Source organism: Pelobates fuscus, chromosome 12 (assembly GCF_036172605.1).
Source record: "Pelobates fuscus isolate aPelFus1 chromosome 12, aPelFus1.pri, whole genome shotgun sequence".
NCBI classification, from domain to species: domain Eukaryota; kingdom Metazoa; phylum Chordata; class Amphibia; order Anura; family Pelobatidae; genus Pelobates; species Pelobates fuscus.
In genome coordinates this window covers 73,352,790-73,375,733 of record NC_086328.1, presented here as the reverse complement: position 1 = coordinate 73,375,733, position 22,944 = coordinate 73,352,790, and the positions used below count along the sequence as shown (strand labels likewise).

Genomic DNA, 22,944 nt, shown 5'->3' with positions numbered 1-22,944 from the left:
TATCCAGAACCCCTTAGCTGGACTTATCTGTTTTTCCCCTGGAACTCCTGCTCAGCCACGAGTATCACCTTCACCTGGTCATATTCTATCCTGGTCTTCACCCCTTTCCCAATGCCCAGTGAGAGCGCTCTTCGGAGGTGAGTTACAGTCCATCAGAAGGGATAATCACTACCTATGAGGCAAGTGGGGGCTCCCCTACCCTAACCCGCCAGAGACCCTGTTAAAGTACCGATAAATTACCATAATCGCCTGGAACTAATTTCAACTAGGAACAGGCTAGCGGTTGGGCTCAACTTTAATGAGGTGGCGTTTCCACTTACCTCCACGGATCAAGGCTCTAGTTGGACAGCTTGGGCGCTCCATCGAGGACCATCTGGGACATAAGACTTGTGGGGATTGAGACTGTTTTCCATGTAATTTCTGTGTTTTTCTGTGTTCAACTCTCTGTATCCGGGAGATAATTGATTTAGCGAGAGAGGACTAGATTATCTCCCTGACACAAAGGCACCTGGGCGGGGTCTGTATTTATTGAATGGAGACCCCATGCTGGAGTCTGTGCATAAAAGGCTGCATTCAGTACAATAAAACCAGTTGTTCTTCCCAGCATCATGTGTCGTCCAATGTCTGGGGAATGGAGTTATAATCATTGAAAGGTTCCTGTTCCAGCTGAGAAGAGAAACTAGCGGAGGTATCCAGTCGGGACACCAGAGGTCCGCTACACTTGGTACACGCAAGACAGTCTCACTTTAATGTGTTTTTTTTACTTATTTCTTTATGGTTCACAAAGAACCCCTTCCTGGCAAGGTCATGATTTTTTAGCATGGCCATCACTTTTTTATTAGTGCAGCTAGCAGGTGTGGTTAGTCTTACTTACCGTATATACTCGAGTATAAGCCGAGGCCCCTAATTTTACCACAAAAAAAACTGGGAAAACTTAGTGACTCGAGTATAAGCCTAGGGTGGGAAATGCAGCAGCTACTGGTAAATTTCTAAATAAAATTAGATCCCCCAAAAATTACATTAACTGAATATTTATTTACAGTGTGTGTATATAATGAATGCAGTGTATGTGTGTGTGTGTGTGTGTGTGTGTGTGTGTATAATGAATGCAGACTGTGTGTATATAATGAATGCAGAGTGTGTGTGTTTGTGTGAATGCAGTGTGTGTATATAATGCAGAGTGTGTTTGTATGAATGCAGTGTGTATGATGTAGAGTGTGTGTGTTTGTATGAATTTAGTGTTTGTGTTTATGATGCAGATTGTGTGTGTTTGTGTCGTGTGTGTAAACTGGGTGGGGGGAGGGCATTTTTATTTTAATATGGTTATTATTTTATTTTATTATTTTTGTATTGTTAATATTTTATTATTTTGATTATTTTAGTAATTTTAATATTTTATTGTATTATTTTATTATTTTGATTATTTTAGTATTGTTAATGAGTTATTATTTTGATTATTTTAATTTTAAAAAATGCTGTCCCCCCTGCTTGTTGCCTGGCCAGGGAGGGGGGATATCTCAATCCCTGGTGGTCCAGTGGATGGGCTGTGCAGGGGGGGGGGGCGGGAGCAAGCTCTGACCAGCAGCTCCGGTCAGCTCCCTGTCAGCTCCGTTCAGCTCACTGTCTAAATCCCACCGTCTGCGTGCCGCACGGAGCGTTGCCACAGTAACACGTGGCAACGCACTGACGGCCGCGGGTCTCGCGAGATTTAGACAGTGAGCTGAACGGAGCGGAGGAGAAGGGAGCTAACCGGAGCTGCTGCACAGGTAAGTTACAGCTTGCTCCCGGCCCCCAACAGGCCCGCCGGGCTTGTAATGAGCCCGGCGGTCCTTGTCTGTATTATGGCAATGTAAGTTTATACTCGAGTATATACGGTAATTTCTGTTAGAAACTATAGGCTTATATACTAAGTGAAGTGTTAATGCATGATATCAGAGGGGAGACGTAACAAAAAATTCTGATATTATGGTAAATGATAATAAATAATTTCTAATAAATAAATCAATAACAATAAGACGTGCACCTAAAATGAACCCATTCCATAACGATATATTTTTTTGCAACAGCCTAAAGGTCTAATCTTTCTGAGGAACTGAGAAACGTCCAGTCAGCAGGACAGAACTGGGGGGTTAGGAGGGGGGATGCTTTTACTGTCCTGCGTGACCTCAAACATCACACAAAGATAGAAAGGAAACACCGGGAGTCTTAAAACTACGACTTCTTTATCTATTTGGCTTTTCAGTTCCCCATATTATCACAAATCTCATCCCATAAACCTCTTGTCCTGTAGTTTTATGAGAAATAAAGTTTAGCCCCTGGCGGTAGTTCCATTTATCAGATCTAAGTGAATCAGCTGATTAGGCTGGAAGCAGAAACATCACAGCTACTACCAGTAATGTTCACGACAGATGCAGACCGCACATTATGTGGCTCAGATTTTCTCGGAGAGCAGCAAAGCGGGGGTCATAGAAATGTTTCATTCGGCACCAGTGGAGGAAGAGCAGTCTAATAATGGCAGCAATTTTGGAACGTGTTTGTTTTAAGTAACTGTGTGCAAGAACTTTACATATCCTTGAGCAGTAACATATTTCAGGAGTCCTTTTACATGAGCGACTCACTGAAAATTTACAGTTGTGTTTGCCAGAAGCATGTGGTTTACCCCAAAACAAGACGATGAAGACAAATTTAAAAACCTATAGTTCAGTTTCTCACACAAACATTTACTGTATTGAAGGAGTTTCTTTTTCTCTTATTGTCAGGTAAAGGCAGTGCTTGGGTAACTTGATATTTACTTTCTTCATAAATGCAGCCGCTCCCTTCTCCACCTTCAGATAACTCTGGAAAGCCATCAACTCTGTCTACCGACAGCTGAAGATGCAGCCATCTTGTCGTTTTGAAAAAGTCACTGAGACAGTCCAAAGCTCTTATTATTGTTCATTAATGGCAAATAATAGAAAATCAATTGGCAAAATATATGTTTGGTGACACTTTTATTTATTACATGTGGCACAATTTTTCCATGGTCACATAATTAGCAATACCAGTCATAATGGTAGATAAGCATTAACATTTCAAATCATAGCAAAAGCAGAGTTACATTTCCAACTAGTGAAATGAAGGGAGAAGGCACATGAAAGAAGAGAATACTTTGACTTTTTTAAAGAAGAATGGCTGGAGGCCCATATGTAAGATCAATTATTAAAGAACCAGTTTTATTGGCAGCCGGAAAAAATGTGTCAAATGTTGTCTGTCATACATCGGTGGCCTGTCACTCCTGACTTAAATGTTGGACGTGCTTCCTCAATGCGAAAAACACATTTTACTACCTACAATGGAAGGAAAAAGGTTTTAATTAGTCACAGTACAATCAATGGAATTAAAAATATTACATTTTTTTTTTTCCATTAAAATCCTTAAACACAAAACTATCTGGTCTGAATGGATTAAGACTTTCAAATCGGGCTCTGAAATTTAACCCCGGCATTAATTTTTAACGTCCGTTAAATCATCAATACAGTTCGAATTTATCAAATCACAATAATGTGATTGCCCTCTTATCTGGTAATATAATAAGTTAATACAACAAACTGAATCTCCATAGCGAAGACCATTTTGTGAGTATGTGTTGACATGAATGTTTTGGTTTCAATGTTTGGATTCTGCATGGACAGTTTTTCTGCTCCTGTATAGCTCCTTCTGGTAACAAATGTAATCTAATGCTTACTATAACCGATTCAGAGATGAAATATTTCAATTAATAAACACAATGGACTAACTCAATAAGCCACAGGCAGAAAACACACATTTTCCACAAAACACAGAAAACACCACAAAACACCACATATCCCCACAAATAGATCCCTGATATAGCCCTGATCTTGGTGAACAACATATCCAAAACTCACACAAATCAGAGCAGAGGTTCAAAAGTTTTATGGAATTAACATTTGACCGACCGCAAGCATGGCTTTCATGCCCAAAACAGTTCCACAGATTTAGGCTGTGCAGCCGGTCTATCTTCTCTTCTATCCTGGAGATAATTGGCTTAAGTGGCTGTGGTAACTTAATTATCTCCAGGTACAGGAAATATCTCTAAGTCAAAAACTGTTACAAAAACCACATAAAAATACATAACTCTTATAATACAATGTTTAACCTATATGTCCAACATATCCCCAGATAGCTTGGATCTAAGCGCTCAATATGTCCAATGTTAAAAGTGCACTATAGTACAAATAAGGGTGGGGTCAGAAAATAGCAAGGGCTGATGGGAGATTGAGGAGGGACAAACCGGCCAGTTTTAACTGATCTGGCAGTGTCCCTAGGACAACGCCCTGCTGGAGAAACAATAGGACAGGAAAAAGGGGGAGGGGAAGAGGCACATTATCCCATCAAAGTCACTTTCTAACATGTCTTTTTGCAGGGCCCATAGTCTTTGGGCAAAAGGCTGGCCACTAGTCCTCTCCAAAACCCAGTGGCGAGGATATTTTCGCCACACCCCATCCAGTCCTCTCTCCTTGGCTGAGATCCTCATTTTTAATGTTCTCAGCCAGTAAAGGTGTTCCCTTTGTCAGTGGCGTTCAGCGTCTCCACTCTTGGCATGGAGACAGTAACATCCCCCATAGAGATGCATTGATTCAGCCAAAGGAAAGCATTGGTAGGCTATTGCGAATGTGCAGCAAAATGCCATGCTGCACCAATGAGCATCTCCTCATAGAGATGCATTGATTTAATGCATCTCTATGGGGAACCTTGAGCACTTCCATCAAGAGCATGGAGACGTTAAAGCACTGACGCAGGAAACAAATTTAGTAGCTGAGAACATCATTGATGATCTCAGCCATGGAGGCAAAGCCAGGCGGTGCCAGCCACGGTGAGACCAGTGCAGCGTGGGAGAAAAGGTGAGTAAAATCACCTTTATACTGCAAACGGAAGGGAACCAGTAACCTAAACAGGCATTTCAGGACTATAGAGTCATGAATATATGTTTGTATTACTGACACTTTAGTGTTCCTTTAAAGTTGAAATTCAATTTGCAAGTTTGGGCACACTTTCAGCTTGATTTTTCCTTTAACCCCTTAGTGACCGCGGACGTACCAGGTACGTCCTACAAAAAACGTCCGTTAATGACCTCGGACGTACCTGGTACGTCCACGGCTTTTTTGAGCGCTGGAAGCAATCGTGATCGCTTCCAGCTGCTCTAAGGGTATTACATGATGCCTCGATATCAAAGCATCGTGGAATACCCCCCTACACTGCCAGGGACCCAAGTGTTCGCGCCCCCCCCCCCCTTCCCCCTCAGAGCGATCACTTCCGGGTTTGCCGCACGTGGCGCCCGGCAGTGTAGGGAAGATTACCCTTACTGAGTACCTCGAGGGGTCGAAGCACTCAGTAAGGATTGTAAAAATAAAGAAATAAAAAAAATAAAAAAATTACATAAAAAAATAAAAAAAACATACCCTCCCTCCTTCCCCATGTACTTACTGATTGCCGCTTTCCCTCGCTGGCAATCGGTCTTTTTCTTTGGAGAGGTCACCCCCTCTCCAATTTAGGACCCCCAGGGGCCGTGTGACCGCTCCAAACGAGCGATCACATGGCCCCCATAGGTGTCCATTGTGCTGCCAGCAGGGGGACTGCCTGAACTGACAGGCAGTCCCCCTGCTGGTGTAAAAGTAAAAAAAAGTTAAAGTAAAGTTAAAATAAATAAATGTAAAAAAAAATGTGTGTGTGTGTGTATATATATATATATATATATATATATATATATATATATATATATATATATTTTATATCTATATATAATACGTGTATATATATATGTATATCTTATATATAACGTTATATATAAGATATATATATATATATATATACACACACACGTATATATAACATTATATTAATATAAAATACACAATAAAATTACACACGTGTGTATATATATATATATATATATATATATATATAGCAAGCGATAAACTGGAGCACTCAGAAGGACTTTTCAATAGTGGATTTATTGGTACGAAAAAGCTTTACATCAAAATGTAAATCATCTGTTTCGACGTTTCGACCCCTCAGGTCTCTGCCCACTCAGCAACCCACAGATCCGGAGTACCCTTACCCCACACAGCCGTGATGGAGCCCCTGGACAAAGACTGGCTGCACGTTTCCCCAGGTGCAGTAACTTTTCATTGTGGGTGGGCTGCATTACTGACTATGTTTTGTGGGTGGGTTGCTGGACTAACGAAGGCACTGACCGACAGGAGGCCAGATACCTTGTTAGTCTTTCTGGGAAAGGGGAGAAATGTGGCAGAACCAGCCTCGCCACTTGGCATTGGAGAAGACTGATTGCCAGCCTCCTGCCCTGTGACTTTAGCCCCAAGTTGAAATGCTTGATTTTCCCCTGCAAAGATCCGAAAGCCAGGTCATTCGGTACTTTCCCTATGTGAGCAGTGTTACCCCAGATAACTATGCCATGGAGCCCATTTGTATAACGAAAGACTATGTGAAAGACTTTGGCTCCATGGCAATTGAAGTGTATGTATGTGATCTGAGCGCCATTCAGTAAAAATGTGCGCTCAGATCTAAGCTACCTGGGGATATGTTGAATGTACCTGTTTTATGCAATAGCTGCACAGTTATATATTTTTATGTATTTTATTGTATTTTGCTACCATGTGGCTAATGGAGTCTTTCCTCTGTCCTTGGAGATAATTGGATTACTTCCCAATTATCTCCAGGATAGAAGACTCTGTGGAACTGGTTTTGGGTAGAAAAGCCATGCTTCATTTGGTCACAAATGACGTTGATCTAACTTTTGACCCACTGGACCAATTTGTATGATTTTGACGTATGTGTGTATTTGGAGTATGCTGATTCTGAAAATATAAGTTTTATGTGAATGTGATGCATACCTTTAAAGTTATGAATATTGTGTAAAACTGTGTATTTTCCTGCCTGTGATAATTATATTAACCCATTGTGTAAGGTAATTGTATCACAGGCAGAGGGGAGGATTTTGTGTGGGAGTGTCTGAGTGTATTGTACATGTTTATTGGTTGTTTTACAAAACCCTGCGGGTGGTACTAATGTGTAAAAATGTGTATATAAAACCTGTACATGGGGGGTATTGTTATACTCGGGAGACTTCATTGAACACAAATATGAGTGTTCTAAATCAGTAAAACGTATACAGACGATGAAATCACCAGTAAAAGTGCAGTTTTTGTGTAAAAAAAATGCAAAAAACAAAGAAAATGTTAACTTTGGCCAGCTACTACAAAAGACTGGACATACCCCATTTTGAATACCCTGTCTACTTTTACAAATAGTATGCCATGATGGGGTTAATTTTAATTCCTGGGCTTCTATATGGTCTCAAAGGCAACATAGGCCCAGCAAACCAATCTGGCAAATTGCAATATGCAAACATGGAAAAGCCCTACATTTGACCCCTGTAAGTTTGCAAAAGTCCATAAAACCTGTACATTGGGGGCACTGTTGTACTCGGGAGATGTTGCTGAACACATATTGTTTTTTTTTTGTCAGTAACATATAAACGGAACTAAAAATCCATGCCTAAAGTACAATGTGAGAGAAAAATAACACAAAAAAAATGACTATCCAAATGTTTGACAGAAACTGGTGGTAGAATCAGTGCATGGAAAGTGTTAAAATACCACCATTTGAAATACCCTAGGGTGTCTTCTTTTAAAAAATATATGATTTGGGGGCGGAGCCAGGCAGCAGAACGAGACGGTCGCACATTCGATGGGCTCTGCGCCCGATCTGATTAAAATCACCGTTCCCGACGGAAAACACGGATTTGACAACCTCCAACCGGACCACAAGAGGTATGGGGAGAAAGACAAAAAAGCAAAGGGCGGACAAACCCAAGCCGGGAGTCAACATCGGCGATATGTTCCGCCATGCACAAAGCGCACATGGAGCCGAAATGGCCGCTGCACTAGAGGACTATACAGACTCCTCAGAAGATCTCAGCATAGACGACTATGCCGGCAGCATGTTCACTCCGTTGGCGCAGCAGGCTCCCACAACAGGGGACGCCAGACCAGTCACAGCAATGGTGTTAAAAGATATGCTGGGGGACCTACAGAAAATAATCCAGTCCGACGTGGCCCAGCTACGTACAGACCTCACGGGCCTGGTGGGCCGCATAGGGAAAGTGGAGGCCTCCACTGAAACCCAAGCCCAAAACATAACAAAGCTTGAGCAAGAGGTGAAGACGCTCAAAGCACAGCAAGCCAAGACAGAACAGCGATTTGCAGCGCTGGAAGATCAGAGGCGCCGCAACAATGTAAAGGTCCCCACACAGCACCAAGACACTAGACTATGCCCTCTCGGTCCTACAGACCTCCCGATCCAACACCCTGAGGGTCTGGGAGATGGGCTTCTACTCGCAGAATTTCCTGATAATGGTCGCCTCAGTTGTATCACTACTAAATGACACTACTTAACATTATTTGCAAGGGCCCTATGACCGTAGACTTCCCTCGCTATGATCTCCCCCTCCTCACTCCCTCATAAAGGGTAACCCATGGGGCAGATCCCGCCTATCCCACGAATAGCATCTCTCGGAAGACCTAGGATACATAGACAGGGCCAGAACAGCCTCACATGCGGCGGGTCATAATATTAACAGACCAAGCCATCCTAGGAGCGCAGCTGAACCGCTGAGTAACCACCTAATTTTAAGCCCCATGGAACAACAGTGAACCTATAGCCTAGGGGCAACGTAATAGAAATTTACCTCTAAAAGCCCAGCCTGACGACCACTCTCCAACTAGATTAAACTTACGTAACGAGAGAGTCATCTACCAACATAGCTGTCACATCCACTGACAACCGACCAATTCCCAGAGACCATCTGAAGCAACTGTGACATAGCGCAGCTCTTGTTTTACATACATAGTTTATATTAGTGTAGTTCATTAGCGGTAACCACTAGACTTTCCATTCAAAAAATTGTGCTGTTATTAAATGCCATGCTGTTATCTTCTACTATTGTCATAAATGTACCTGCCCATGCTGTCGTGGCTGTGCAGGATCTTTTGTTAAAACATGCACAACAAAAATAAAGAATTAAAAAAAATATATATATATATGATTTGATGGGGGTAAATTATATTGTACGGCTTCAAAAATGTCCCAAATGGGACATGGGTGCATGATGACTAACTGTGAAAATTCCAAGTTGGAAAACTGGAATGCGCACCCTCCAAATAAGGTATTTTAGCCCCCAGAGAACCCGACACACATGGGTGGTATCACTGTACTCAGGAGATGTTGCTGAAAACATATTGGGGTGTTCTTTGGCAGTAACCCTATAAAGTACATATATTCTTAAATTGCTATGTGTCTCAATAAAATCACCAATTATTATTATTATTTTTTTTATTTGGCATAGATCGGTGGTAAAATAGCTGCATGAAAAGATTCAAAATACCCCAGGTTTAATACCTTAGGTTGTTTTCTTTTAAAAAATATATATATGTAAAGGGTTATTCGGGGATTGCTGACAGATATCAGTGTTACAATGTAACTTTCGTTAATTTTGAAAAAAATTGGTTTGGAAATAGCAAAGTGCTACTTGTGCTTATAGCCCTATAACTTTCCAAAAAAAGCTAAGAACATGCTAACATTGGGCATTTCTAAACTCAGGACAAAATTTAGAAACTATTTAGCATGGGTGTTTTTTGGCAGTTGTAGATGCGTAACAGATTTTGGGGGTCAAAGTTCGAAAAAAGTGGGGTTTTTTTCAATTTTTCATCATATTTTATACTTTTTTTATAGTAAATTATATGATATGATGAAAATAATGGTATCTTTAGAAAGACCATTTAATGGCGAGAAAAATAGTATATAATATGTGTGGGTACAGTAAATGAGTAAGAGGAAAATTACAGCTAAACACAAGCACCACAGAAATGTAAAAAGAGCCTTGGTCCCAGCGGCAAGAATTTTTAAAACCGGCCTGGTCACTAAGGGGTTAATTAATAATTCTGCGAATATTAACCCCAATACTACCATTACACTAACCATTAAACTCTACTTTACCTTAACACTTCCATTAATCCTTACCTTAAAATATCATGTAATATAATGTTTGACAGTGAAAATAATTCCAACTCAGGGTTCTGGAGACATTTATTTTTTACAATTCGGTCTATTAGTTTATTATGATGTCTCCCGAACCCTCGCTGGCATTATTTTCCCATATTCCACAGTTCATTCTTATGTATCCCCCTCTCTGCGAATACATACACACAAATACAAGTATTCTAAAAGGGCACACGTATACACCTAACCATGTGTGTGTATAAATATATATACCTCTATATCCATATAAAAATATTATATGAAAAGAAAATGATACAAACAATTATCTAAAGATAACAGATTAAAGAGTAATCCACACCAACATTAAAGTAGTACCTTTGCATCACTTGGGCGATCAGTTTCACTGGGGGTCAGACAGTTCTCGTTTTCACTGTTTTCATCTTTCAGACATCCAGTTGGAATCATAATTACATTCAATTCATAATTGATCCTATCAGTGACCTTCAGGGAGATTAGTAGAATGATAAATTTACCAATATGACAAATTAATTAATAAATAAATACATACAATTAAATAAATGTCACGATTCCGGGAACCAAACACGCTAACACACACACATAAAAGGTGCAGTACCGGACCTTAGAGTGGCCGGGCTAAGCACACAAAGAATAGTCAGGAGACAAGCCGAGTAAGGGGAACCAGAAGACAGAATAACGAGAAACAAGCCGAGGTCAAAGGGTAGGAGAAAGTCACAAAGTCAGATAAACAAGCCAGAGAGTACGTAACCAGAAACACAAGTTCAGTAGCAATACTAGCAAGCAAAGACCACAACAGGGCAGAGAGGAACAGGAAAGGTAAGTATTTAAATCCATTGGTTAATTCTGATTGGATAATTTCCAATCAGAATTAACAATCACACGTGGGAGATATCTAGACCTCCCACTGTGATTGAGGCACTGTGCCTTTAACGCCGGGTCAGGTCGCTGACCCCGGCGTTTATTAAAATGCATGCTGCCGCTGAGGGACGTAGAGGAAGACGCGGGCGGCATCCGTGGCTGGGAGGATGCCGCCCGCCGAGCGCACACCAGGAAGGGGACCGCGGACGGCCGGAGGGTGAGTGCCGCGAGCGGACTGCAGCCTCCCCTCGCAGCCGCCCGCGGGATCCTGACAATAACTAATTCAAGAATTCCTTGAGAAGAACATGGTTATCTGCAAAAATCAGCATGAAGCAGTTTTCCCTTGCCGTGCATTCGCATTCAGCCGTTGACGACTGAAGGATGAGGAGAGTCCCCAGCACCGAGGGAGCCCGGTGCTGGAGAAAGGTGAGTGTTTAACCCCCTTCAGCCTGGCGGGAGTGGGACCCTGTGGGTGGGGGCACCCTCAGGACACTATAGTGGTCCTTTAACAAGAAAGCTTTGGATACTACTCCTTGAAAGATATACCCAAAATTCTATTCTTGATGTGGATCATACCATCCAATCGCTACCATCTGAACAATATCTACTGCTCCACTACATGTGATTAAAATATTCTTACTTTTACAACCATTATTACATTGATTACAGTGAGCACTATTGTTTGCCGTTTTTATCTTTTATATATCTAACCATACCTTGAGGGACAAGCCCCTAGATCTACATATCCGTCAGAGAGGATTGTACCACTGCATGCTGTTAAACTCAGAACTGGTCTCATAGCTCTCTCAAATGTGAGTGATATACCGTACACATTATTGTTGCATGTACTGCACCTAGTTCCATACACTGTGCACCATCACCGGTTATTTTCTGCTTTAAATCCATATACTCCCACTATTTGAAATCTGGACGGTTATCCGCAGTGTTAATTTTGTCGACTAATAATTTTAATTTTAATTAGATTTTAGTCAATTAACATTTTTGAGATTTAGTCGACTAAAACTAGACTAAAATTAAAACAATTCAGATGACTAAAATATGACTTAAACTAAAATGGCTTTTTAGTCAAAAGACTATGACTAAAGCTAAATTGAAATGTGCCGCCAAAATTAACACTGGCGGCAAAACCTTATACATAAAGTGAACCTAGCCGCCAGAAGAGCTCTGGCACAGGTTTGGCTACTGAGGGAGACTCCCTCTGTCTCTGTGGTGATACAAAAAATTAAAGACACGTTCCTTATGGACAAATTAACAGCACAGGTCCGAGCGACCATGAAGAAGTTTGAAAAGACTTGGGGCCCTTGGATGGCCAGCGCTGTGAGTGGTTGAGAGTTGGGTGGGGTGGGTTCAGTCCCCCCACTAACACTGCTCATTTTACCTTTCGACAATAATAAGCAGCTGAATATTTTCATTATCTCCAAATGGGGGGACTTTAAGGATCCCCCTAGGGGATATTCATAAAACAGATTGCCACAGAGAACAATTTGAACCAGTCTTTAGGTCCGTCGACCTCTAGGGGTTGTTGCTGTGGATGGCTCCCTCCGACTCTCCCCCACCCTCCCTCCTTTCCGCCCTCTCCATTCCCTGAGGGACTTCTCTATATTCTTCCGTTTCTCTTTCTTGTTTCAACCAACTCTACAATGTGAGATTGCTGACTTAATAAAAAGAGGAAGAGTGAGGTACAATTACGTCCTATTGTTTACCTTTTTATATATAAGACGCATTCCTTGACCACGAGATCCACTTCCACTTTGTACTAGCAAATGTTTGTATACCAGGATGGGATTTCTGCTGTAGTATCATTACATTACAATACATTGCAATACAATATGCGGATCGCACTAAACGGTCACAAATGTTAATTTATCCATTAAGTCGTATTTCCACTGGCATTAGATCGTTGTATTCTATTACTGTGCATGTACAAATGTTTAAATGTACTTAATTTATATTGTTATGTCTGTATCGAATCAGTTAACCTGTTTTGGAATAAATAAAGAATTTAAAAACCAAAATGAACACTGGCGAACAGACACATGGGGAGAGACGTGGGGTGTCTGGGAGAATCAGACACAAGGGGGGTCTGGGCGAATAAGACGCTTGAAGGGGTTGGGAGGATGAGACACATGAGGGGGCTCGGGGAATGAGACACATGAGGGGCTATTGAGAATGAGATGCATGGAGGGTCTGGGGGAAATAAGCACATGGGGAGGATTGGGGGTAATGAGACAAGTGGAGGGGCAGTGGTAGGAATTGAGACACATGGGTGGCTGGAGGAATGAGACACGTGGGGGAGATGAGAAGCATGGAGGGGCTGGGGGACACACAAAGCAGCATAGAGTGGCTGGGGGAGAAAGTGACAAGGTGCTTGTGGGAAGAGACACACAAATGGGTCTGTGGAGAGAAAGAGACACACAGATGGGTTGGGAAGGAGGCAAAAGAGACAGCCTGGGGAAGGGGCAAAAGAGACAGAGAGGGAAGAGTAAAAGAGACAGATAGGGGCTTGGGGGAGGAGACACTCAGAGGGTCTAGGGGGACACAAAGAGATACAGAGGGTCTGGGAAAGGCGCAAAGGAGACAGACCGGGGCTAAGGAGAGAGACACCCAGAGGGGCTGGGGACACCAAGAGACACAGAGGGTCCGGGGAAGGGGCAAAACAGACAGATAGAGGCTTTAACTATACCAATTAGATTTTAGTCGTGTCAACTAAAATCTACTGCAGATTTAGTTGACTAAAACTAGACTAACGCTAAAACAATTTAGACTAATTTACGACTAAACCAAAATGGCTTTTAAGTCAAAAGACTATGACGAAAACTGAATTGAAACTTGCCGCCAAAATTTCCAGTTGAGAACAGACTTTATATTGGTGTAACCTATATTTTGTGTACCTTGTTTTCTCTATATCTTTCAGTAAAGAGTTGAGGGCAACCCTTACTACTAGTGTTTGCTACCTGCTATCATATCTATACTCAGTTGAAACTGTAGCGCTTATCCTATCTGTGTATTACATGCAAATGGAAAGTGGATAGTCATATATGGCACATAGTATTTGGTATGGCAAGTGTGAAGGGAGGTTACATTTATGTGAGCCTCTCTAAGATTATGCTATAACCTCTGTTGTCCACTTAGCCTAATATGTAAATTTGGAATATTTCAGTGCATTGGCACTCATTATTTGGCATGTAAAAGGTAAATGTTGAAAGGTAGCTAATGCACTGGCAGTCATTGGTTATCCTTTTTTTTATGGAATGGGGCTGGAGTTCACCTCTATACAGGTCTGGGACTTGGGTAAGTGATTTCAGCCCCTATCATGGAAAGGTTGAGCATACATTTTTTAAGACCTATAAATGCATTTTCTTTTTGATCTGCTATGAAACGTCTTTATACTTTAAATAATATTTTAGATTGAAGCCTCATTTTAAAAGAAAACTCCAAAGATCATAACCACTACAGCCTGTTGTAGGGATTATGGTGTCAGGAATTCCCTGATGCCCTCTACCTGAGGAAGTAGTCAAACAATTTAAAATAGTTTGACAACTTACCTGGCTTCCAACAGCTACAGTCCTACTTCCAGTTTCTGAAATCCACAATCTGGTAATCTCCACTGAGTTAAAGGACCACTATAGTGCCCTGAGGGTGCCCCCACCCTCAGGGTCCCCCTCCCGCCGGGCTCTGGAGAGAGGAAGGGGTTAAACACTTACCTTTCTCCAGCGCCAGGCGGGGAGCTTTCCTCCTCCTCTCCTCCTTCCTCGCAACGTCACCGGCTGAATGCGCAAGCGCGGGAGGAGCCGCGCGCGCATTAAGCCGGTCGCATAGGAAAGCATTTACAATGCTTTCCTATGGACGCTGGCGTCTTCTCACTGTGATTTTCACAGTGAGAAGCACGCAAGTGCCTCTAGCGGCTGTCAATGAGACAGCCACTAGAGGCTCTGGAGCCTGGATTAACCCTCAGTATAAACATAGCAGTTTCTCTGAAACTGCTATGTTTATAGAAGAAAGGGTTAATCCTAGATGGACCTGGCACCCAGACCACTTCATCTCTCCACTGATCCATTTCCTTTGTCTGACCACCATCTGCTAACATTTAACATCTGCATACCTCATACCAAAATTTCAACACCATCAACTCTCCAACCTCGCAGAAACCTCAACTCCCTCGATCTCCAGCACTTCTCCACCACACTCAAAACACTCCTTTTACCCATCTCAAATCTCAACTGCCCTAACTCTGCAACCTCACTCTACAACTCCACTCTCTCCTCTCAACTTGACATCATGGCACCTCCTACAGTTAAACGCAGCAAGCGCCCCCAACTACAACCCTGGCACACTAAGCTGACCCGTTACCTCCAAAAATGTTCCAGAACTGCTGAACGCTGCTGGAGAAAGTCTCACTCTGCATCTGACTTTGTCCACTATAAATTTATGCTGCGCTCCTACAGCATGGCTCTTTCCTCTGCAAAGTAAACTACTTCAAAACCCTCATAAGCACACTGTCCCATCAACCCAAACACCTGTTTCACACTTTTGATGCTCTTCTTCGCCCTGTGACTACCCCTCCTTCCACCACCTTGTCCGCCACAAACTTTGCATCTCATTTCACTGAGAAGATCTCTACAATCAGGAAAGAGATATCTAATCTCTCTCCTTCCCCTATCATTATATCACCCAACCCCACTCCCCCTGCCATCCTATGCACATTTGCACCTGCTACAGCACAAGAGGTTTCTGCACTGCTCCTGTCCTCCCGCCCCACCACCTGCTCTCTCGATCCTATTCCCTCGCATCTCATCCGCACTTTGTCTCCCTCTCTTGCTCTTCCTCTCGCTAGCATTTTCAATCTCTCCCTTTCCTCTGGCACATTTCCCTCACCCTTCAAACATGCAACCGTAACCCCGATTCTGAAAAAGCCCAACCTTGATCCCAACTCCCCATCCAACTACCGCCCTATCTCGCTACTCCCATTTGCCTCCAAGATCCTCGAGAGAGTTGTGTACGCCAGATTGACAGACTTTCTCGAATCCAACTCTCTGCTTGACCCCCTTCAGTCTGGATTCCGCGCTGGTCACTCTGTCGAAACTGCTGTGACCAAAGTATCCAACGACTTAATTGCTGCTAAATCTCACGGCCAATACTCTATCCTAATCCTCCTTGATCTTTCTGCCGCATTTGACACTGTTGATCATCAACAGCTTCTTCACATTCTTCGTAACTTTGGTCTACGGGATACTGCTCTCTCCTGGTGCTCCTCCTACCTCTCCCAGCGCTCTTTCAGTGTTTCTTTCTCTGGTTCTGCCTCTTCTCACCAACCCCTCTCTGTCGGCGTCCCCCAAGGGTCTGTCCTCGGCCCCCTTTTGTTCTCTATCTATACTGCCTCCCTTGGTAAACTCATCAGCTCCTTTGGTTTCCAATATCATTTATATGCAGATGACACGCAAATCTACCTGTCCTCCCCTGATCTCTCTCCGCCCACCTTGACTCGTGTTTCTGACTGCCTCTCTGCTATTTCCAACTGGATGGCTGCTCACTTCCTTAAACTCAACCTGTCCAAAACAGAACTTCTAGTTTTTCCTCCCTCAAGTGCTGCTACTCCTGTTGTCTCCATCCAAGTCAACGGCGCTACTATCACCTCTACCTCGCAGGCTCGCTGCCTAGGGGTTCTTTTCGATTCTGACCTCTCTTTTGCTCCCCATGTCCAATCGATAGTCAAATCCTGTCGCTTCCAACTCAAGAACATAGCGCGTATCCGCCCATATCTAACGCCGGACGCGGCTAAGATATTGGTTCATGCTGTTGTTCTCTCTCGCCTCGACTACTGCAATCCCCTTCTGACCGGTCTTACATGTTCCCAGCTTGCACCGCTGCAATCTGTAATGAACGCGGCTGCAAGGCTTATTTTCCTGTCCGGTCGCACCTCCCACGCCTCCACGCTCTGTCAGTCCCTGCATTGGCTTCCAGTTAGATATAGGGCCCAATTCAAAATTCTGGCACTTGCTTACAAATCCCTACATAATGCTGCTCCAACATACCTATCCTCCCTCATACACAAGTATGTCCCGTCGAGACCCTTGCGCTCATCCCAAGACCTACGCCTATCCTCTGCCCGGATCCCCACCTCTGACGCTCGCCTTCAAGACTTCTCTAGGGCTGCACCTATTCTGTGGAACTCCCTTCCCTCCTCAATCAGACTTTCACCCAGCCTCCACTCCTTCAAAAAATCTTTGAAAACTCACTTCTTCGTTAAAGCATATCAATTAAACTGTCAGCAGGCTTCTCATCCCCCACCCCATGACTCCTTTCCTGCAACTGTCAAAAATGACCTACCAAGCACTCAATAAACCCTTCTCTAACAAACTATTTAATTCCCCTACTTTAACCCGTTTGTGTCACTATTACCCCACTCCCTCTAGCATGTAAGCTCATTGAGCAGGGCCCTCAACCCCCTCTGTTCCTGTACGTCCAGTGGTCTGATCTCAATTATGTGTCTGTTAGTCCACCCATTGTACAGCGCTACGGAATTTGTTGGCGCTATATAAATAATAAAATAATAATAATAATAATTAAGCTGAAGTGGTCTGGGTGCCTAGAGTGGTCCTTTAAGCCTGGCCATGCTTTGTTGATCCAAGTAGAAATCTAATTGCCATTATGGAGTCAAGATGGATTTTTTTCCCTTTTCGTGGCATAATTGGAAATGAAAACAATTGTTTTTTTTGCATTCTTTTGGATTAAAAGGACAAAAGAAGGGGCTTCACAGTTGAGCTTAATAGACTTCAGTCTTTTTTCAGCCTAGACAAATATGTAAACTATCAGGGCCAGAATGGCCCACCGGGATACCAGGAAATCTCCCAGTGGGCCATGGCACTTGGCTTGAGGCCAGCAGTGCTGCACATTACATATAGCATCTATTATTTATTAACCCTCCCTCCCCCGACTTTGCGTTGGGGGCTGGTGCGGACAGTTAACTAGGCAGCCACATTGAGGCTGACAGCCGCTGAACACCAGCAAAGTTGGCAGCCAACTAGCAGCAGAAAGGAGTGAGAGAGCACTGAAAGTCACTGGAGCTTCACCACTCAACCCGTGTCAGTGAGCTTGTCTGTTGTGTGAGCTTGTGTGTATTTGTGTCAGTGAGCTTGTCTGTAGTGAGCTTGTGTGTTAGTGAGCTTGTTTGTGTCAGTGAGCTTGTCTATACTGATCTTGTGTGACAGTGAGCTTGTCCTAAGTATGTATGCAAGACTGCAGTCATTGACTAAGAGCGTTAGCTGAGTGATTTCAGTCAATGAGCGTGGCCCTATATCAGGCTCAGGGGAAATATCTGTTTTTTACTGCGGGAGAAAATGGATATGACACAGGTGTCAGGGGGACCCTGATAAGTTGGTAAAATGTACAGAAACGGTTTAACTGCTTACTCTGGGAGGGTGCCATGGCTGTAGCGGTTATGGTGCAAAGTTGGCAGCCGGCTAGCAACAGGGAGGAGTGAGAGAGCACTGAAAGTCCAACTCTGCATGGCCAGCCTGGGTGGAGCCAACCCCCACACTGGAGCTTCGCCAGTCAACCTGTGTGAGTGAGCTTGTCTGTAGTAAGTTTGTGTGTTAGTGAGCTAGTGTGTCAGTGAGCTTGTCTGTAGTGAGTTTGAGAGTGTTTGTTTCAGTGAGCTTGTGTGTATAAGTGAGATTGCCTATAGCATGGCACTCTAGGCACGGTACCCACAGATAGCTGTAGCGGTTATGGTGCTTGAAGTGCTCCTTAACCAAAAATTGATGCCTCAGACAAATTATGGAGTTACGTAGGTTGAAAAAAACAAAAGACTCAAGTCCATCAAGTTCAGCTGTTCACACTCTCACTCTCTCACATATCAGCTTACCTATTTAATCTGTTTTTAAATATTTGGATTTGTATTTTATTTGCTTTTCTTAACTCACATATTTGCTGTCACCCTTTTCTCTTGCCTTAAAAATCTGTTCCTTCTGTTTTCTTATTTGTTCAGAGTGAACCCTCCCTCATTTTTCATGAACCACTTAAGTACTGCAAACATTACATTTAAAATAAAAAAGTGGCTAAGATGGCTGTATTTAGAGAGTCAGTCTCATACACTTAAAACTGTCAATGTCAATTTTGTTTTATTCAATAGGTCTTTACTTTTCACGTTTTAAATATAAAATTGTTATTCATTTACACAAAACCACTTAAAGGTGCAAAATAATATTCATTGTGACACAAAATGTAAACAATAAGAAAAACATTTATTTATTGCATAAGTAGTCACCCCTCTGAGTCAACACGTGTAGAACCATCTTAGCTGCAATTACAACTGTGTGTCTTTTGGAGTGAGGCTCTATCAACTTTACATATTTGAATTCTACAATATTTCACCATTCTTCTTTGCAAAATTGTTCAATCTCCATCAGATTGGTACCACCGATGAACAGAAATGTTCAAGTCTGCACAAACACAAGCACATCCCAGGCATCCCTGTGTCTGGGAAATAATTGAGTCAGAACGGAATAACTTAATTATCTATTGGTTACAGGAACTTACAGGAAACATACATAAAACACCCCAAAAACATATTCATAATTCACAGGAACCACACAAGTTTTATATCCCAGAATAGCCCGGATCTGAGCGCCCAAGTTGTCCAACTAGCGCTCAGATCCATTCGGTAGAACTGAATCGCCAGTCGGGTAAAGTTATGACTTTCGGGGGTTCCTGTGTGAACACCGACGAATGCTCCCCCTGGCTTTCAGGGAGCAGATGCTCCCCCCAGTTGGTAGTTCCTATCTATTGAACGTTGTTCGTCTAGCTGGTTGGGAAGTGGGACGAGCAGTGGTACAATCTTTGCCGGGGTTCAGGAGACAAAAAGGCCGCCATTCAATGGAGCACGTGTGTTTGCTTATATGAATGGCAGCCACCCAGGGAAAGCACTTAATTTAATTACTTGATTGCGGTTAACAACCAGGGGTGGTCGGTCTTTTGGGAGGTATATAAGGGGGACTACACATCATTCATTCGAGAAACGAACAAGAGGGGTACGGACAACCAAATGGAAAGGGAATGAGTCTGCTACAAAAATATCCTGCAGACTTTGTGCAATTCCATCACTTATGACCATGTAGGCTGTCTGTTCCTAAGTACTGAGTGGATTATGTAAGTATGAGTTTGACTTTTCTCTTTTAATCCTGCTCTGTTGTTGAATATACAATACGGCGTGATATTTTGAGAGTTTTTATTTTTATTTATTATTTTGTTACTGCAGACATGTCTTTTTATTTAAATGTCTATTTATTTAAAAAATGTTTCAGAACAAACTCTCTGAGGGACACTCCAAGCAACGTAACTACTACAGCCTAACTGTTCCAAGCAGTCTCCAGATGCTGTCCTCCCCGTTCCTTGTCAAATTGTCAAATTGTGCCAGAGCAGTTTGACAGAGACTGAGGTTCTCTCCAGCACTGTCCACTACTCGGCCTCTGATAATGTGAAATGTACCTGGATAGCAGTGTTAGAATTTCAATGTTGAGTGCAGGTTGTTTCAGTCAATTGCTGCTATCCAGGTTTAAACAAAATTGACACTGGCAATGCAGAAATGTAAATTCTAATTCTGCATTATCAATGCGTCTGAGGAGGTTGTCCTAAACAGTTTAACAAAGAATTGGGTAAAAACATTCAGAACTCCATGTATTGTCTACGAGCTCCAAAACAGGAGCAGGGTACAACTGCAGAGTAACCTGCCATACTGACACTTGTATGTACCAGAATTATACCCTCCCCGTTACTGGAGAACATGTCACACCACGCACCAAGCACACCAGCCAGCCATTCCCTCTACCGATCTGCCAAACTTCGCAGGTTTCAAATTTTATTTTATTTGGCACACAATACATATCACATTTGAGCAGCAATAATGTAAATAACTCTTTCGTAAAAATAATTTCTTGACAGGTAACAAAGGTCAGAATTGAATATGTTGTTATGTGATACTTGCTGGAGGCTCAAACATCCTAGTTAATATCCCAAAGTCAACACATCTGTTCTGCCCTTTTTTCTATCAGCTAATGTTATCCTAGCATTGCCACCGTTATATTGCAGTATATCAGCTTTTAAAAAAGTACTTGAAATACCCAATCATTGTTTTTTTTTTTGTTTGTTTAATAGAATGTATTCATTAACAAAATAAAGTTTAAATACATATTACCTAAAAATACAAATGTTTTTCATGACTAAGTTTAGTGATTATGGTATCAGGATTGCATCATCCCATGGAAAGATGTCAAACCGTTTTAGCACTGTCCATGGTAAGATGGCCAGTCTAGCATGGTTTAACAACTTACTTTGATCCTAAAGGGCACTTGTTCAGTATCTGCTCCATCCTGTTGTCTCTTGAAATAGAAGTCAGATATCGCTGTACATTGAATCATGGATGATGCATGACTGCATGATCATTGTTTGCTCAATAGAGCAACTCAGCTTCTCCTGCATATGAAACATATGGGGCACATGAGCCTGATAAAATCCAGGCAAGTTGTCTAAACATGCTAAAATGGTTTGACAACTTACCATGGCACAAAGCCAAGGAACTACAGGCACCGTAAGATTGCTGTGGTTATGGTGCTTGGATTATTAATTTAAGAAGAATAAGACCTTATATGGAAAACTATGTTCATTGTGAAGAACGTATAGGTCCAATTAATGTTGAACTGACCGTTTCAAAGACATACTGAGCTACATGCTTCTCTTCTAATTTATGTAAGAAGGCCAGAGATTCTAAATGTAATAATAACAATAATAATGTAAGATAGATTTACCCCCTTGTTAGTATGTCACTACATATGAATAGCTATTATTTAGCTAATACAACGGAGCAATATGTTCTATGCAGTGCTGCACAAGCCAAAAGCCTATGCAGCTAGCCAATGAACGGCACACTGTGTAAAAGAATAACTGCACAGAATTAACATTGGCCGACCCAAAGCTTTTGTTCTGGGCTGGCTGATGACATCCCATGAAGATTCTGGAGGTGGAGATACACCTCCAGGAGCTAAGGGGTTAAATTCTGAGCGTGCATGGCTTCACAGCAAAACACTGCTCATACAGACTCCAGGCACCATGACTACTTCAAATCACTGCAGTGGTCATGGTGCTTGGAGTAAACCTTTGAAGCCATAACTACAAATATTATAGAAAGTTTAAAAAAAACAAAACTGTATTTTATTTTGGAATTCTTCCTAGGTAAATGAAACCTGAAAACAATCATTTCCAAATCAGGATATATCCAAAAGGGGGAAAAAATCAATAAAATATAGGAGAACCTTGTGAAATACCGTTTAGTGGACAAAATAAAGTCAAAATAATGGCAGTTTGTGGATACCAATACAAAAAGTAATACATAGTATCTGGAACATGTCACTGTGCTGGAAAGGAAAATAAAGAATGAAAGTTTAGAGTTTGAAGAAGAGAGTATGGCTGGAGAATCCCAGGTAAGTTTACATTAATCTTGTTCCTGTTTTACCTGCATTTTGGCATTTATGCCCTTGGCCTTGTAGAGATAGGGACTGTCACTTTGCCGGTTGTACCAAAGTTCTACAAGGGCTTTTAGCTCATCTGCTTTCTCTGTCTGCAGAGGCAGCTTGTTCCATCCTCCCAGAAGCCGAGTCTCCGTTGGTATTATCACTTGCTCCACCGCCATGCATACAGCAGGACTCAGGAAAAGCAGCAAACACCAGAGTTTAGACCGAATCATTTTGCTCTTTTCTTTCTGCTCCTAAAATCAAACCAGTTGTTTTGGCTTTTATAATAAATGTATGTGTAGCCACACCTCTTAACTCTGCGAAAACCACTTGGCACTCTCACATGTGGGAGATAAAGGAACGTGATATTACTCAGAGCAAATATTACATGAGAGAGGTGAATAGTCAATGGATTATATTACTTGCTGATCTTTTATTGACATTT

At 42.3% G+C, this 22,944-nt stretch overlaps 2 protein-coding genes across 2 annotated transcripts in view; one reads left to right on the top strand and one right to left on the bottom strand.

The window, feature by feature from the left end:
* ZDHHC24 (zinc finger DHHC-type containing 24) overlaps window positions 1-22,944 on the top strand; it is a 177,988-nt gene that overhangs the window by 109,763 nt on the left and 45,281 nt on the right. The window lies entirely within an intron of this gene.
* LOC134578454 (cystatin-8-like) lies at window positions 2,974-22,772 on the bottom strand. The gene is made up of 3 exons (XM_063437459.1): window positions 22,502-22,772; window positions 10,453-10,578; window positions 2,974-3,326 (listed from the first exon to the last, which is right to left on the bottom strand). The coding sequence occupies exons 1-3, from the start codon at window positions 22,730-22,732 to the stop codon at window positions 3,237-3,239; spliced, it is 447 nt and encodes a 148-aa protein (XP_063293529.1). The 5' UTR covers window positions 22,733-22,772; the 3' UTR covers window positions 2,974-3,236.

Bases quoted from the DNA above. Each gene is read 5' to 3' on its own strand.
- LOC134578454 (XM_063437459.1), bottom strand. From the start codon at position 22,732: ATGATTCGGTCTAAACTCTGGTGTTTGCTGCTTTTCCTGAGTCCTGCT. The intron at 10,579-22,501 runs GTAAAACAGGAA...ATCTCCCTGAAG, and splicing joins GCATAAATGCCAAAATGCAG to GTCACTGATAGGATCAATTA. The intron at 3,327-10,452 runs GTACTACTTTAA...CTTCCATTGTAG, and splicing joins ATCGCCCAAGTGATGCAAAG to GTAGTAAAATGTGTTTTTCG.